Source organism: Aquila chrysaetos, chromosome 7, assembly GCF_900496995.4.
Source record: "Aquila chrysaetos chrysaetos chromosome 7, bAquChr1.4, whole genome shotgun sequence".
Classification (NCBI taxonomy): Eukaryota; Metazoa; Chordata; class Aves; order Accipitriformes; family Accipitridae; genus Aquila; species Aquila chrysaetos.
In genome coordinates, this window is record NC_044010.1 from 47,539,096 (window position 1) to 47,557,006 (window position 17,911).

General features: G+C 38.5%; 1 protein-coding gene across 14 annotated transcripts in view; it reads left to right on the forward strand.

The window, feature by feature from the left end:
* SCML2 (Scm polycomb group protein like 2) overlaps positions 1 to 17,911 on the forward strand; it is a 75,567-nt gene that overhangs the window by 29,821 nt on the left and 27,835 nt on the right. For 12 of the 14 annotated variants that reach the window (XM_030020277.2, XM_041124816.1, XM_030020276.2 and 9 more), the window contains 3 exons: positions 2,673 to 2,907; positions 7,039 to 7,127; positions 8,573 to 8,816. In XM_030020277.2, coding sequence (XP_029876137.1) covers positions 2,673 to 2,907; positions 7,039 to 7,127; positions 8,573 to 8,816 — 568 coding nt within the window. Of the gene's footprint in view, positions 1 to 2,652; positions 2,908 to 7,038; positions 7,128 to 8,370; positions 8,426 to 8,572; positions 8,817 to 17,911 lie in introns of those variants that run through there. The other 2 variants (XM_041124823.1, XM_041124822.1) reach the window with 2 other exon arrangements.

Genomic DNA, 17,911 nt, shown 5'->3' on the forward strand with positions numbered 1-17,911 from the left:
CATCACTCTGAATGTCCCCCCCCTTCCTTCTTCTTCCCCCAGCTTTATATGCTGAACATGACGTCGTATAGTCTGGAATATCCCTTGGGTCAGTCAGGGTCAGCTGTCCCGGCTGTGTCCCCTCCCGACTCCTTGTGCACCCCCAGCCTGCTCGCTGGTGGGGTGGGGCGAGAAGCAGAACAGCCCTTGACTCTGTAAGCACTCCTCAGTAATAACTAACACATCCCTGTGTTATCAACACTGTTTCCCACACAAATCCAAAAAGTAGCCCCATACCAGCTACTGTGAAGAAAATTAACTCTATCCCAGCCAAAACCAGCACATTGGGTTACACATGAATTGTACGTGTTCCTATCACGCTGTGTAATGTAAAGAAATATACTGCTGTGGCCAGCCACAAAACAAATAGCAGAGAGAAGCATAATTTGACAATTATATCCAGAATTTGTGACCTGTGGGAATTCTACAGAGTTTAAATTTTGTAGTAATTAAAAATAACCCAGGGAGCAATAAATTAAAGCCTCTACCATGAATTAAGATACAGGCACAGACAGCTAATGGAAATTGATTAAAGTATTTTATCTGTTGCTCTAAGTTGTTTATAATTACTACTTAAAATTTTGATGCATCCCACATACCTTTCTCTCACCCTGAAACTTTTTTTCCAAGCAGTTGAAAATTTTAAACAAAAAAGCTCAGTCCCTTGTGGTTTGAACAGAGCTTAAAATGAGGCTGCTACTGAGCAGGTTTTGTTGTTTTGCTCTAAGGATGGGCTGGCATGGAAGAGCTACCTTTTTAGTAGAATGCCTTGAGTTGTTGGTATTTAAACAAGCTCAACTTTTCTACAAACAAATAAACAAACTCCCCAATTTCTCAATTTCAGTTGCCTTTCATGGTTGTAGAAAATAACAGCTTGACAAGCAATATCCTGAAATTTAATTGCCCTTTAAATTTAATATGCTCAGGCTCCCCTTTCAGACAGCCTGCTGTCTGAATGCAGCATTGTCAGATGTTACACTCAGTGTTCACTGAATATTGCTCGATTCTTTGGTTTTTGGGCTCGGGCTCCTCCAGGGCTCCTGCTGTTGATCTAGGGTGTGTTGTCAATAGTGTACCTGCAGACCATAGCAAGTAGAGCAAGATGTATTTTAAAGAATTAAATGTGGTGGAGACAATATGTCACTAACACTTCTTGTGGTTGCAGATTTCTTCAGCCTTTTCCTGCATACCCGGACAGATAAGTGCACCCTTATCTGCTTACTATGGGATCCCTACCTGATGTGGTTAGGCGGGCAGGAGAAGGGATACAGGAATCTTGCAAACATGAATGCCAATGGTTTTGGTTTTTCTACCTGCGTCCTGTATTAGGATTCAGATTGTGTTAGTCTGTGTGGGGTAGCTACTGGGTTTAAATGTCATGGGGAAGGCTGCCTACAGTCCTGTGTGTCTGTCTTCAAGAGCAGCTTTGTACTTGAGTTGCAGGAAAGGGCTGCCAGGGTGATAGAATAGTCATCCTCTCCTAAGAGAAACTTCAGTGCTTGGCTTATTTAACTTGTTGAAAGAGTACTGAGAAAGGGTGGGGCTGCCCCCTGTAAATACACTGTAGATTTTGTTGTTATTTGCAAAGGTGCAAAAAGAATTAAAGTTAAATGATACTGTTGGCAAAAATTTCCATTAATAAATTTAGGCTGGAAAATGAGGAGACATCTAAAGAGAATAGTGAGAGGCATTCAATCCCAGTTAGTGTTAATACAAAGTTTTGAATGTCATCAGATGATGTTATTGCCTGCAGTACTACAGTAGGCAAGTAATCAGACTGCGATACAGTCAATCTCTGCCAGTAGTGTATTGATACATGAGTAAAAAATATTCATCTCTTTTGTTCATCTTTAGCTTGTGACAGAAAGTTCTGCTCAGACCAAGTTGCATTCGTAATGTTCCTTTTCCCTGTGCTAATTAAATTGGCATTTCATTGTATGTGTATATTCAGTTTTCTGTGAATAAGCACAAGCTGCAATTTTTGTCTTAGCACAGAACTTTTATGTGACTTCAGGACTGTCTGTTTTCTTTCTGTAAAATGCAGTTAACACTAAGTCCTTTTTCTGCCGTCTTTCTTTGTATTGTAAGCTTTTTTTTTTAGATGCAGAAACTCTTTCTTGCCTTGAGCTTTTGTAGTGCCTAGTGCAGTAGGGTCCAAATTTTGTTTACATTTCCAAGATATTCCTATAATGAGAATATATTTTGTTTGAATTGAAAGCTAATAAATCTTGTGGGTGGGGTTTTTTTTTTTGCGGGTTAATTTGGGGCTTTTTTGAGTTGAATGTCATGTTTCCTAATGTACTTGTTTTCCATTCACTTCAAGTATTAATCACTGTTCCCCCATCTTTATGTTCGTATCTTTGTCAGGATTCCCTTGTTACCCTTCTTAGCATGCTTATCTTTTTAGAAATCAGTCATGTTTATGCAGTAGGAACATCAAGTATCTGAAATGGTAGCTGTTGGTAGGTTATCCATCTGCCTTTTCTGACTTGTTAAACACTCAAAGTTCAAAGGCTTCTTTATATTTACCATTTATATGATATGTTTGGATGAATGAAAGCTGTATATTGAACTGGCTGGTAAATTTAGCAATACTACAACAATAAGAAAAAGTCTTTTACCTTTTATTGTAGTCTAGAATTCCACCTACGAATGATTTCAAAGTTGGCATGAAACTGGAAGCCCATGATCCTCGCAATGTTACCTCCGTTTGTATAGCTACAGTAATTGGAATCACTGGTGCCCGGCTAAGGCTGCGGCTGGATGGAAGTGACAACAAAAATGATTTTTGGAGGCTTGTGGATTCCTCGGACATACAGCCCATCGGGACCTGTGAAAAGAAAGGGGGCATGCTCCAGCCTCCGCTTGGTAAGAAACAAAGCTTCTGAACGAATGTGTGTGGAGTATTGCTTTCATTAAGTCCATTTTACCTTTCTGTCTGGGCAATTTCAATGGTACTAACGTTTCACCAATCCATGATTTAATTGAAAAAGAGGTAAGCAAACTAATTTCAGGCTAAGTGAATTGTGGCTTTTTCTTCTTTTTTGGATTCTTTTGACATAAGAATGAGCAGAATAATTAGTTTTGAGTTCTGTTATTTTTTGAAAATAGTCCTTAATATTAAATGGGAGTGTCTGACAGCTTTCTTAATGATGAGATACACTGTCATGTGCCCACCCATTCTATAAATGTTACCTCACACACACCTTGTGTTACCAGTGCATATGGATACAGCGTTTTGCTTGATGCTGCGTGTGCTCCTTTTAGTAGACCTTCGTAAGAACTGGGGAAAGTTGACTTGCCTTTTTCCTCCTCGGTAAATCCGAGTGGCCCACCAGAAGGTGCTTACTGGTAACCGATCTGTGAAGCGCTCCGCAGGGCTGCAGGAGGTCCATCAGTTCAGACAGTCTGACGTTTTCTTGGGCACTGAGCAAACTGGTTGTGGTCTGGCAAAGGCAGCATAGGGTGGGTTAACGGCAGTATTGCAGCATTCTGCTCTGAAGTGGGAAAAATAGCACTCCAGAGCTTTAGCAAACTGCAAGCTTATGTTGCATGTGATTCTCATCTCCTCAAAGCGACACGTGTTGGGGGACGTCTGATCAGTTTGTCATGACTAGTTTGTGAGCACAAGGAATGCTCATGAACAAGGTGTAGCTTTCCTGTGCTTAGAAATAGTATGCAGTATTTCTTTTGCCTTCCATGAGCAATACGGGTGACAAGGTTATGTGTCTCCTCAAACTGAGAAATAGTGCTTGGGCTTAGTTTTATTGAAGAAGTTTATTAAATGGGGAGCTGTACAGAGGAATTCCTTGCTATATGATGAATAGTCAGAGGTCATTTTGACTAACTACTAGTGGTAGTAAAGTGTGATATCACCTTTCTTTGCTGTGATTAACCTGTATATTTAGATCTGCATTCTTGTACCATTTTTGTTATAGCTTAAACTTCTAGGTGTGGAAATCTTTAAAGAAACACATTTTTTTCAATTTGGCCTGAAAATAGTTCTACTTTTAAAAAGGAGGAAAAATAATGACCAAAATTTATCTTAAACCACCACCCCCCAAAGCTCCCACAACAGCAATACCCCCCCCCACCCCCGTTATCCTGTTACCTTCTGTAATTTTTAGACGAGGCAAGAAATAATGTTCTTAATATAAGAAACAAACTGTAAGCAGAAATTGGTTACTGCTGGTTTCCCATCTTGTGGTTATGAACCTACTTCTGGTTTGGTGTCATCACTAACTCCTACAGATTTCTCATCAGAGGTTTAGTGAAGATAGGTATGCTTTCTCTTAGTAGCTTCTCAAAAAGCTTGTCATCCCTATTTGCTAACAACTCAGTTCTTCTGTTTGAAAGATGAAGTGAAAAGTATCCATTCACTACAGTATGAAACTTGACATGCTTGTAGAGAGGCAGACAGACGCAGGTGCAGTTGACATAACCATTAAGACACTTCACATAGATTAGAAGGGTAGATTTTTGTGCTGTTGTGCTGCTTCAGAAACACAAGCAAAGCCATGCAACCAGCCTGCCACTCTAGAAAAATATTATTTGGGATAGATAGATACAGTTTGAGCCCAGAAGGGCTTTTTTTCCTTCTTTCCTGTGGATATATAGAGGTTTTGAATGAGAGCACTTGAAATTCTTGACACCTGGGGGAAAAGGTTCTAAAATTTTTTTTTTTTTTTTTTTTTTTTTTTTGAGAAGTTATTCAGTTTAACCTCTCTGAAGTTCTTGGTATAACCATGTAGAATGAATGCAGTGATACCAGTATGAAAGAGGGTTGTAATAGAGAAGAGTATATTGATTCCTTCAGCTACACATAAGTACGGTTTTAAATATATGGTTTCAGTTCAGGAGCATAGTGCTTTTTAAAATGAGTTTCTAAACCAGTCTGATGAATAAAACAACTCTGATTATGTATAATGGGGCAGTTGGTCCATTAAGAAGAGAAACTTTCCATGATCATCAGTAGAAAGGTTGATGCCTTCTCTTCGGATACTGTTTCTTACTCCTATTCGATCAGGCTGCTTGTAGTACAGAACCTAGCAAGCAGCTGTTTCCCTGCACCCAGGAATGTAAGTTTACCTGTCCTCCTAACAATTGCTGGTTATTCAGAGAAGAATGCAAGTGCCATTATTTTGTCCCTCCTGCCCTAGATTTTTCTAGAGGTAGGCTAAATTCCAGCAATCAAACATTCTGGCATACCTAGCTAAATTTTTGAAAAAGCCTGTTTGGCAGTTTTACAGCATCCTGTTCCTGGGCAAAGCTGGGAGCTAATTGGGTGTATAATTACCCTCCTGTTAGACATTTAAGCAACTGATTATATTTTTTTTTTCTGAGTAGTGGGGAACCTTCTGGATACTAATGTTCTGATTCTATCATAATAACTAGCTAAAATAGTCTCTCCTACCTGATTTTTATATAGGTTTAATTATGCCTGTTACATAAGGGGTTTGAGAAAGTGGTTAATGTAGCAAAGGGTTCCTGTTCCAGCCTCTGTTTTTTCATAGGTGAGCTTTTTTGTTGTTGAGAGCTCAATGTTCTCAACAAATTACGTTGAGGATAAAATTTTCTCTGGTTTTACCAGGACAACTTAAAGGCCAAATGAAATTAATTGAAACTGTTGTTTAGTTGTCATTCCTTGTATATGTCTTTTCTGGGCTAGCTTATTCTGGTTAGGAATATTGTATTTCAGTAACCACACGTGTTTAGGTTGCATAAAGACTCTGATATCAAACCAGGACTGGTAATCAGCTCAGCAGCCCTCAAATTGTGACACCATTTATCAAATATGAGTTTTGTATTCATTTAGGTGTTCCGTGGGTAGTTCCAACTTGAAACCTGTTTATTCAACTGAAGACAGCTTAAAGCTACTACTTAAAGAACAATTATAACATATAATCCAATTTTAGATGACTTAATGATTTAACTGATCAAGAATTGCATGTATTTTCCACCTTTCTAGTTACTTTTTTTTTTTTTAAGAGAATTGTCAAGGCTGAGTTACGAGGGAACTCATCAGTTCCTGGCAGATTCTGATTTGCTTTGTGGAAAAACTTCTGATTTGCTCTGTTATGTCTGTTTTTCTGTAGAACTGTGCCAGACATATAACTGCTAAAGACGTAGAAAAAATGTCCACTCTGTCTGTTATCTTACTCATTCCTTTGAAACATCCATTTGGAAAGCGGCAGAAAGCAAAAGGATTTTTTTTGTTTTGTTTTGTTCCTTTTTTAACTGGGAAGTAGTTGATTCTGAGGGAAGATTATCTGGAATGAGAATGTTTTCAGCCAAACCTTTGTTCTGCTTGAATAAGGTAGTTCATCTAAACAAATCTGATTATTGTTTGTGCTTTTTATTCACTTGTTAATGAAGAATATTAAAGTAGAAACATCTTCCAGTTTATGTTTTCCAATATGATACGTTCTTTTATTAAAATAATTGTAGTTTTTTTCTTATCTTATGTGTTTGGTTTTAAAGGCTATTTATTAATTTATTTTAATGGGGGAGGGAGAAGAAACTGATTGTTCTTTTTTTGTCTGTGGTCTGGTGAGAGAATTACAAGAGTCTCAAAAATAGAAAGGTATCTCCTCAGTAAATGAGAGAAACTGGAGCAGAGGATGTTGTTTTAGATTGAGAGCAAAAAGCAGACCTGCAAAGTAAGCTAGGTGCTTTTGATGGGAAAGTTCCACTGGACCAGGGACTGTGTGGTACAACCTTATGATCTTCTGTAATAAACTTGCATGTTTTAAGTCCTAGATGTTTATCTGTAGTATCACAAATTAGGATGAGTGATTCTGCAGGCAAGTCACTCAATGGAAATGCATTGCACGGCTTTCTGTACCGACAGCGACCCTGTTTATTCCTTCTTGTATACTTTTATTTTGGCCAAGTCCAAAACAGAGGGAATGAGGCATTAGTAAAACAGACTTTATATCCTTCTCCTCCGATTTTATTTTACAAACTGAAAGTAGGGCTATTTGTTTGTTTGTTATTCAGGGTTCCAGATGAATGCATCTTCTTGGCCAATGTTTCTCTTAAGAACTCTCAATGGAGCTGAAATGGCACCCGCAGCATTCTTTAAGAAGGTAAGAAGAAAGGGACTGCTAGTAAACAACTTTCCATTGACTGGTCCATGGTTACATTTTTTTAATGAGGATGCCAAGATATTACCCTGTTGTCTGCAGCACAGGAAGGCAAGACTATTATTTAAAATGACTTTGAACTGGACTGGCAAGCTACAAAGCTAGACAGGAAGTGATCTGCTTCTAGTCCATTGAGATGGCCATCTCTTTTCCTGAGTTGAGACTTTAAAGTGTGGTCTGTTATTTAGAAAAATTATGTTAGCTCATTTTTTGTGTCTCATGGATTTAAGATACAATGCATATCACATTTCTTAACAGTATCGTATTCATGTGATTGTGCACAGGAGTAAAAAAAAATTTTAATGGGGAATAAGAGCCATTGGAATACAGTGATGCCTGGAAGGGTTTTGTTAAAACGTTTTCATTGGGCATGTACTCATCATTTAAAATGTAGTTAGAAAGTAGTTGAAAATAGCAGAAAAAGTTGTTCAGTTTTTTAGATATGACTCTTGAGTAAGTTACTGTGAAACATGAAAAATTATATAAAAACAACAGTAATACTAAAATGACTTGTTAGTTCAATTTTTTTGTCGAGGTGTTAAAACCCTGCTGTTACATTGAGTGCCTTCATTTTTGATACTGAGAGTGATGTTGACAAGTATGTCAGCAAATCAAACAGTTCGGTTCAGACCTGTAATCGCATTGCTTGTGTGTTAACTTTATATAATTATATATTTTTTTTAATATAAGGTAATATAAATTTTCTGAGGCGTGATGAGCCATGCTTCCCTGTGCTAGCCTACCAGTACATCTGAGATGGCTTTTGGATAATGAGGTTCCTGAGGCTGAGGTGGTAATTCATGTTCCATTGGGTCACAACTCCTGCTGTGGGGGTACACCTATGCTGGTCACATTGACTCGATTTTTGTTTTTCTTTTGTCCACTTCAAATTGGTCTAAGGCCAACTGAGTTAACAGAGGCCTATAAATAATGTCCAATGGTAATGAATTTTTCATGAATTAATTGAGAGGTGAAGCTTTTACCAGACAGTTATCAGTCCCCAGAAATACCCATTCCCTGAAAACCTCCTCTTCTTTATTAGCATGTAATAATTTCATTTTAGTGTCTTCGCTGTCTTGCTGCCCAGACATAATGTATTGGGTACAACCTATTGCTTATGTAAATACTTTTAGCAGGGCCTTTCTGTCATAGAGAATTTTGCTAATTATCCCAGCTGTGTTTGTAGGAACAGAATCTGGATTTTTATAATACAGAAGAGCAAAAGCAAATCTGAAATACAAGTAAGTTTCCTTGAATGTCTACTATAACTTTTTGAGAGTAGTGAGTATAAGAAGTAAGGGTGTTGAAGAAAAATAGAGGGGGTTTTTTATTATTCTTTTTTAAGAGGCCACAGAAATACAAATATTCTACCACTCTTACTTTTGTAGGAGCCACCAAAACCTGTGCCAAACTGTTTTAAAGTTGGAATGAAACTTGAAGCTATAGATAGAAAGAACCCATACTTGATTTGCCCAGCAACCATTGGAGATGTTAAAGGAGATGAAGTTTTTGTTACATTTGATGGCTGGAGAGGAGCATTTGACTATTGGTGCAGATGTGATTCTCGAGATATTTTCCCAGTTGGATGGTGTAGCTTGACAGGAGATGCATTACAACCACCAGGGAACAATGGTAAGATGACCAATGATACTGCTTAATTATTTTTCCCCTCAATTACAGCAGAATTTTAAAAACAAGCTGCGTGTATGCAGATAAGACTGAAGATTTGATTTATGAGTAGCTGATGAGGATGAAATGTTGTTAAATTTTCTTTATGTAGTTTAAAGCTAATAGGATAGTTTCTGGGAAACAATTTTTGTCTGTTCATAGTAACTCTGGGAACATGTTTTATTTAATACTGCTGGGAGGGCTTTTGATAATCTTTAATTTTTGTGTGCTTGTGAAGAATCTTGGACTTAAACTAGATTTGCTGTTTGTATTATAGATAGTTAAATGCTCCTGTTTAATGATACTAATATATTGGCTGCAGCAGCACTTTATATTAAGCTAACTGCTAAGAAAGTAAAGTAGGCTTTGCTTCTGTGACAGTTGGAGCTTTAAACTATATATTTAGTGTTTCTTCCATCATACTCAAAAAATTCTGTTTTGAGGCTGCCTATTCTGAATGTTTTATCATCCTCATGCCTTTAAGGATGTTTGTACATAGGGTTATAAAGTCCCTTTAACGAATGGCCACTGTGCTTTATAATGTACAGCTATCTACCTTAGAAAGAAGGGAAATGGAATAAAGAGGGATATCCCTGAATGTAATCCCTCTGCTACTCTGGGGACCCTCCTGTCATTTTCTGTAGTGTAAGGCTTTTCTGTCAAACTGTTTGGGCTCTTCTATCCTTACTCCCTTCAAATTTGACAGGAAGAGAGGTTTCTAAAGAGGGGAATGGTATTTTAATTAATTATTTTAATATTGTTGACCAGAATAGTTTGTTCTTATGGTGAGCATTTTCACAGCTGGCTTTAGGTGAGTAAGGAATGAGTAGACCAGTATCACAGAACTCTCACTGGAAGTACCAAAGGAACAGAAGCAAGAAGGCAAGGAATCAGTCATTTCCTGCCCTCTCTATCCCCATTGTTTTTCTCAATCTTTTGCCAGCAGGTCAGAACTGTGTGGAAAATCTGACTGAAATTAGATAAGGGTACCTCTGCATCCTTGCCCACACCTGCCTGTCTGTAGTTACTGTCTGCAGTTACTGCCAATGGTCATAGTACCTGTAATCTAGTTTAGTCTGTTTTAGCAGATTTCAGCAAGGGAACAACTATGTGTGCGGCTGGCCTGGCAGATCCAGGATGATCTGCCAATACAAACCTGCAGTGAGAAGGCAGGGGGAAGTCAGGTGAGGACAATCTATATTCGGTCAGAAGTCATCTAATAGAGACCCAAGCTGACCTCAGTCTTAATGTTTCTGTGCGCCCAATCTGTAAACTGTCTTCCTCAGCTTCTTCAGAAGGTTGACCTTGTCTTGAGAAATCATGAATGAGATGTGTTATTATGGTAAGCTAATTACATTAATTGTGGTAAAATAAAATGGCTTTCTGCAAAAGGGGCTATGTAAATAAGTGGCATAAAATTTTTAGAAGATATTTTTGTGACAGTTTAGAATGCTGAGTCCAATTCCATCTTCTGGAAAGAAATATTAAATTGTTTAGTCTACTCCAGTTTCACTGCTGGAAAACCAGCAGTATTTTGAGATAAGTTCAGAATTTTTCTTGCCTGATTAGTGCTTGATAGAGATCAAGGAGTTTTTTAACAATTAGTTAGTAAAGTTGATGATGTATTCCAGTTGTTCAGGTAATAAAACAAACAAAATTCTTGAGTATGTTCAAAGTTGCTGAAGAATTGAAACACCTCTACCCAGGTATTTTTCTGGATTCTATTGCTTTGTTATGAAAAACAGTAACACTTTAGGCATTAATAAAACCTGAAACAAGGTTCTTACAGACTTGTAGTCAAAACTGAGAATTTTGGACATTTGATAGAAACTGAGGGTGGAGAGGTACAGGCTGGGGATTTCGTTATTTTTAATTCTAAAAGTGAGCCCAAGTTAACTGCGGTTTTATTAAAATTGTGTGTGCTCCTTTCTTCCCTGTTCTGAGCATAAAGAATTTCTTTCAATTTTGCTTCATGCACTTAATTTTTATGTGCTGTTTGTTCATATTATACGCACTTGTCAAATTTATGTAGCTAGATGAAATATTTTTTGCTCTCAGGTTATGTTTTTTCACTGTTATTTGATCGCTTTTGAGCCATTAAAGAACTGTAATGATAGTCCTTTATTAAGATGTAAATAATAGCTTCAAGGAGAGTATAATCAAGTCATTTCAATTCAGAAATATGATAATGTTGTCAGGATTCTTCATTAAGTCACATTAACATTGACTACTCCTGTTAAGGAAGAAAGTATGACAGATACTATATTGTAGGGATTCACTTGAAATATTATAGTATTATTCTGGCCTGGACTTTTTTTCCTGCGGGTTAGTTTAGTATTTCTGCCTTGAATTACCGCAATAGAAAGTGAAAATAATTGACTGTGTGTGGCTTAGATTTCAGAGTGAATATGATGAAAAGTATTCTTGGTTTTTGTAACTACCTTTCCTGAAAGCATTTAAATATGTTAAATCACTAGTTAAAGGACTGAAAAAAACCCCCTCAGTTTTTGGTCGACAAGCAAAACCAATATCCTGCAATCTAAGTATGACAGTGATAAAGGATGCTTTAAATTTCATTCATACCTAGGACAACAATTTGTGCCATGAGACTTATATGTTAGGGTCTAATTTAGCCTTTTGAAAGAGAGATGAAATGCAGAAGGGAGGCAATATAAAAATTAGGGAAGATTTTATTTCAGCTGTTTACTGTCTTACCCATTTAGGATGCCCAGAGAGAATGTAGGACCTCTGTCATGGGAGGTTTTTAAGAACAGTTTAAACACAGGCTTCTTAGATATGGGTGAATTTATTCAGACCAGATTATGTGGTAAATTTAGTCTTTATAGCCGTATCTGCTGCAACTCACATTGGTTTTAGACAGATAAGCTAAGGAACTATGACACAATTAATAGAAGATAAAATGTAGAAGGTAGGTGAAAAGTTGGTTTGGACCAACTGTTTTTAGCATTCAGGCCTTAATCTTCATTGTGCTGTTTTGTCTTTGGTCCTTATCAGAAAATGTGACTTAAGTGGACCTGGCTGGGTGTCAGCGTATGCATACAGTGGTATGAAATGTAGTGTTCAATATTTACACTAGCAGAAGCTGTGCTTAGCTAATATTGTAGTTTGTTTCCTTAGAAATATCTCTGATACTAGTAATTTATGTTATGTATGGTTTGACAACAGTGCTTGATGTTGGCTTGGCCTGCTAGCCCAAGGTTAATATTTTAAGGATGCAGGAGATCGTTTTCTCTGTGTCTCTTGGTCATTTAGGTGCTTTTAGAGATGACTTGTCACTCAGGAACATCGTTGTGAAGTTATAGCTGGTGAAGGAAGTTGGCATGCTAATGTCTATGCTGGATCAGTCTGAAGGACCATCTGCTCTAGCAGGCTTTCTCCAGCAGTGGCTGAAAGCAGATGTCTGAAGAAAAGCATAAGCACGTAGGAAAGAGGTTTGCAGAAGTATTCCTAATATCTGGCCGTCTACAACCCAGCACCTCCCAAGCCCAGAATAATGCTTTTATGCTGAGAACCTCCTGGAGGAGCTTGATCTATTTTGTTCAGTTATATTTTGGAGCCATCTGAACTTCTAGCACCTACAACATGCTGTAGTAAGGAGTTCTGTACTTGAGTATATGTTCTATGGAAGAGGAGATCTTTTTTTTTCTTGCTGGTAGTTCCATTTGTTTTCCTTGTGTTCTTGTACTGAAATAGCTTCTTGTACTTCCAGTACTTGTACAGGAAGAGATGGTAAATAGTCGTTCCCTAATTGCCTTCTTCATATCCATCACGATTTTGTAGACCTATATTCTAGCTTCCCTCAGCTATCTGTATTCCAAACTTGTAAAATCCTGTCCTGGTTTGGTTTTCGTTGTTATGGGATCAGTTTAATTCCTCTGATCACCCTTGTTCTTCTGTACTGTTTCCATTTCAGCTATGGCATTTTTGAGCCACTGGACCCAGAAGTGCAAAGAAGACCTAGTGACATAGTGGTGGTTTCTGTTTTGTTTTCTGTTCCTTCTATAATTATTCATGAATTGGTATTTGGGATTTTTGGACTACTACCGGGCAATGAACTAATACTGTAATAGAAATACTTATTTTAATTCTAAGATGTCATTTTTGTATACATCAGCTAATAGCCTGTCATTGATCACAGAAGCTGGATTATTTTGAAATGCTTGATATTGAATTTCATCTGTTACTTCCTCTGCTGAGCAGCTGCTCAGCTTTGCAAGATCTATTCATATATCTTTACTGACTCAAATAATCGTTCAGCAGTTGTTACCGTCTCATGCTTTACTCTTGTCCTAGATCATGTGTGAATCGAATGGCACAAGCCCAAGCAGAGATCTCATCAGGATTTCTCTAGAGTCCTCTCTCGACTGTGGAAACATGTCTGCTTATTCCTGGCCACTGTTTGGTATATTCCAAGAAATTCTTGAGAAGGATCATGAGGATGTTCCCTCATACCCATTGCCAGCTAAGGATTTTTTTAAGAGACTGTGGTGTGAGATCTTGTCAAGCACAAATCCACAGACTATCAATTGACTTTCCATTGTCTACTTGCTTATTGACTCCTTAAAAAAAAAATAAAATTAATAATAGATTTGTGAGATGTGACTTTTCTCTACAAAAGCTATGATTGGTCCTCCCCCAACGCATCATATTTATCTTTGGGTTCACTGCCTTTGTTCTGTACAAGAGTTCTTAGCAACTTGGCGAGTACAAACATCAGGTGTCCTGTCCATACCTTGCTGACTAGAGTGTTGGCATCGCATTAACCACCTTTTTTAAGTCTCTGTACTTGAGGCAGTTTTAAGGACAAACTTGCACAGCACCATCAGTAGGTTTGACATTTCATCTTTTAGTTTCCTTAAAATTCCTAAGTGCTGTATGTCCTGCCAACTCTCTACAGCTTGTTTTGTCTCTGTTTCCTGACCTCTACTGCTGGTACTTCACATGAGGGAACTTGTTTCAAATCCCTGCAAAGAGGGGTTCTCATATGGGAACCAATGTGATGAGCTTCCTTGGAGTGAGTATGAACACAAAAAAACATTCAATCTTGTTACTTTAGTTCTATCTTCTGCGTTTGCTCATTCTGAAATTTGATCATCTGTTGGGTCTATATTACTTCTGCTTTTGATACGTATTAAAAAGGCTTTTTAAGTTTGATATCTTTTGGATGTTTTTCTGTTAACTCTTTTTCTAGGTCAACCATACTACACTTTTCAATTTAACCACCATAGATTGTAATTTTTATTTTACTCGATTGGATAATAGAAGACTGTTACTATGCCTCAGAATATTCTTGTATTGCACTTAGCTAGTTGTATCTGAGGCTTACGATTGAAGCAGAGGGCAGATGACTGGAGATTGTCAGAGCAGTTTCTGTTTGCTTTTCCTATATAAAATCATTTACTGTTTAGTCATTACATGTAAATGACAGTTACTTAGGCAACCCACCTTTTTATTTATAATAGGAGTAAAACCTTTTCCATAAAAGAGAGAAAACAAAAGAACAACTGGGGACAAGCCATGTGGGAAATAAGTGGTTTCACCTGCAAAGATTGATTTCAGTATAAAGTAGTATCTGTCATTTAGGTGTGAAGAGAATCTGGAGGGGTATCAGTTTCTATACATCTCTGATCCCCACCATCTTATGAAGCTGGATCTTTGATGGATAAAGGTGATGCAAGAACTCACGAAGGAGGAACTGCTCTCTGCGCTGTACAGGAGAGAATTTGGGTGACCAAAGGAAGATGATGTAGTAATCTAAATAAAAACAGTGATACTCTGTAGCTTTTATCCTTTGTCCTCTTCCTTCCTTCCTTCCTTCCTTCCTTCCTTCCTTCCTTCCTTCCTTCCTTCTTTTTTTCTTTTCTTTCCTTCCTTCTTTCCTTCCTTCTTTCCTTCCTTCTTTCCTTCCTTCTTTCCTTCTTTTTTCCTTCTTTTTTCTTTTTCTTCCTTCCTTCCTTCCTTCCTTCCTTCCTTCCTTCCTTTGTCCTCTTCCTTCCTTTGTCCTCTTTCTTCCTTCCTTCCTTTGTCCTCTTTCTTCCTTCCTTCCTTTGTCCTTCTTCCTTCCTTCCTTTGTCCTCTTTCTTCCTTCCTTCCTTTGTCCTCTTTCTTCCTTCCTTCCTTTGTCCTCTTTCTTCCTTCCTTCCTTTGTCCTCTTTCTTCCTTCCTTCCTTTGTCCTCTTTCTTCCTTCCTTCCTTTGTCCTCTTTCTTCCTTCCTTCCTTCGTCCTCTTCCCTCCTCTTCCCTCCTCTTCCCTCCTCTTCCCTCCTCTTCCCTCCTCTTCCCTCCTCTTCCCTCCTCTTCCCTCCTCTTCCCTCTGTTTCTCCCCTTTTCCACGTTGTGTGTCCCCTCATTGCTTTTCTCCAAATTCAGTGCATTTATTGTCAGTGAGAGCAATCTTCCTTCATTACGCTAATCAGCCTGTGATGTTAAAGGTCTCCTTCAAAAGCTGTCTGCAGCAATAAGAGTAGTACAGGCTCAAGCAGAGATTAAAAAGTATCTTACTTGTCTGTTTTATGATTTCTTAGTTTAGTTTTATTTAATTTTCAGATGTGTTCTCAATGCGTACTTTGTGCAGATTTTTCCAAGCTAGCTACTGGAGATGCACTTCTCTGTTATTGATAATGAAATTACATCAAAATAGCTGTGCTATATTTTCAGCTGAGTTGTACGCAAATGTGCAACATCAATATAAACCTAATTACTACTTTGTATGTTTGCAGATGAAACAAAAGAAGTGTTGAAACTTTAGACAGAGCTACAGTTAGATCTGTGAAAAGACTCTGCATTGTTTAAAGTAGCCAAAAAAAAATCAGATAAGCATGGTAATTCTTAAGTTTCATTAAAGAAAAAAACCAAATGCTGAAATGGTACAATTTCATACTGCTGGAGGTTTCATTTTTCTCTTCGTGCAGCCAGCTTCTTTTCACAAGCAGGTCACAGTAGTTAAATCAGGCACATACAGTAAGCAGATTTATGCTGTCTTCAGAATTGTGCATGAAAAACTCCTCAGTGCTTCAGGCTAAAATCTTATTTGCCACATTCTCTCACATGTTAAGCTTTTTTTATTTGGTATTAATGTTTCTTGGCATCTTGCAGCAAGGCCTGGATGGTGCTGCTACAGAGCAGTAATCACTTAAGGAAAAATAAAGGTTTTGCCTTTCCCAAAGCTGTGACCTTACTGTAAGTCTGGTTTCCTCGCCATTTTACCATGTTTATTTATAAGGTAGTTGTGATTTCTTTTTTTAAGTTGGAAGTACTCCAACACATGTATTTTTGACTGTTACACGGAAAATATTTTTTTTGTTTGCTCTTGTTCAGGTCTTGTGGATACTAATGTCAACAGTGGTTGTGTTGCCCAATTAGTGGATGGGATTGAGTGGATTTTTTCCAAATCTGTGTTAGTACCTATAAGCTATTGTCATGGTTTAACCCCAGTCAGCAGCTAAGCCCCACACAGCCGCTCACTCACTCCCCCCCAGTGGGATGGGGGAGAGAATTGGAAGAGTAAAAGCGAGAAAACTTGTGGGCTGAGATAGAGACAGTTTAATAGGTAAAGCAAAAGCCGCGAGTGCAAGCAAACCAAAACAAGGAATTCATTCACCACTTCCCATCAGCAGGCAGGTGTTCAGCCATCTCCAGGAAAGCAGGGCTGCATCATGTGCAATGGTGACTTGGGAAGACTAAATGCCACCACTCTGAACATCCCCCCCTTCCTTCTTCTTCCCCCCCAGCTTTTATTGCTGAGCATGGCATCATATGGTCTGGAATATCCCTTGGGTCAGTCGGGGTCAGCTGTCCCGGCTGTGTCCCCTCCCGACTCCTTGTGCACCCCCAGCCTGCTCGCTGGTGGGGTGGGGCGAGAAGCAGAACAGCCCTTGACTCTGTAAGCACTGCTCAGCAATAACAAAAACATCCCTGTGTTATCAACACTGTTTCCCACACAAATCCAAAAAGTAGCCCCATACCAGCTACTGTGAAGAAAGTTAACTCTATCCCAGCCAAAACCAGCACAGCTATGGTAAGAATATCAGTGCTGTCATTCAGATATTGAGACAAAACAAATCGTGGCATTGCACTAACCATGCTCTGTGTTTCTTTTTTCTTCCCTTGAAGCTTGTTGCATTTTATTGTTTCATTTTGGGTGCACCTTTCATCCTGCTGATGCTATTTGGGGAAAAATAATGGCAAAATCTGGGCAGAATCAGTAATGATGGGGTGAAGAATCAGGATATTAAAACTCTTACCTGATGTGTAGAGCTAGGCTTTGCCAGGCTTAATGACAGATTCATCAGCAGCACACCTAAAACTGTCTTCAGGTAAGTCAAGTTTGTGCTGCTTTGATAGTTTATTGGGTATTTACTTGCTCTCTTCCTTCTCAGCTTAGCAACAAAATAAAGGGGTTTTTTTTCGTTAGTGTGGTTGCAACGGCAATGCTATGTTGAAGGGTGAGACGAGAAGCTGCTTTTCACAGTTCTTGGTTTCTGGAGATTAACTGGAGAGATCTTTCCAGGAGTCTGTCTTTTGTTTTGCTTGTACCCCCCATTCTCGCAGGCCCCCTGCCCCGGCTGGCTATTAAAAGTTGGTTTTTTGGAAGTGATGTGTGTTAATTTGGTTAGCAGTGGGTTTTGATGGAGCTTAATTAGTATTTTCACAGGTCTGTTCTGTAGGTGCTGGCTTGCCTAGCTCTTGAAAATGTGGGAGACTGGGGGTGGAGGTGAGGGACCGAAGGTGCCACAATGCCGCCTGGGGAAGTCACTAGGGAAGAAATGCTTTCCTTTCCTCCAGTTTTGTCTTATGTTGCTCAGAGCCCTCGGTTTCACCTTTCAGGGCTGTGAAAGGAAGGCTAGGATTTTTCACAGAAGATAGCAAGAGATTTTTTTTTCTTTTTTGCTTTTTAGATAGCAAAATGATGACTTATAACTGATTTTGTATCATAGCAACATATCAATTAGTATCTCGCAGCTGCCTCTTAACCCTAAGTAATCCAAACACAGATAGAAAGAGGTGGCATGTATTACAGACACTTACACTTTTTTTTA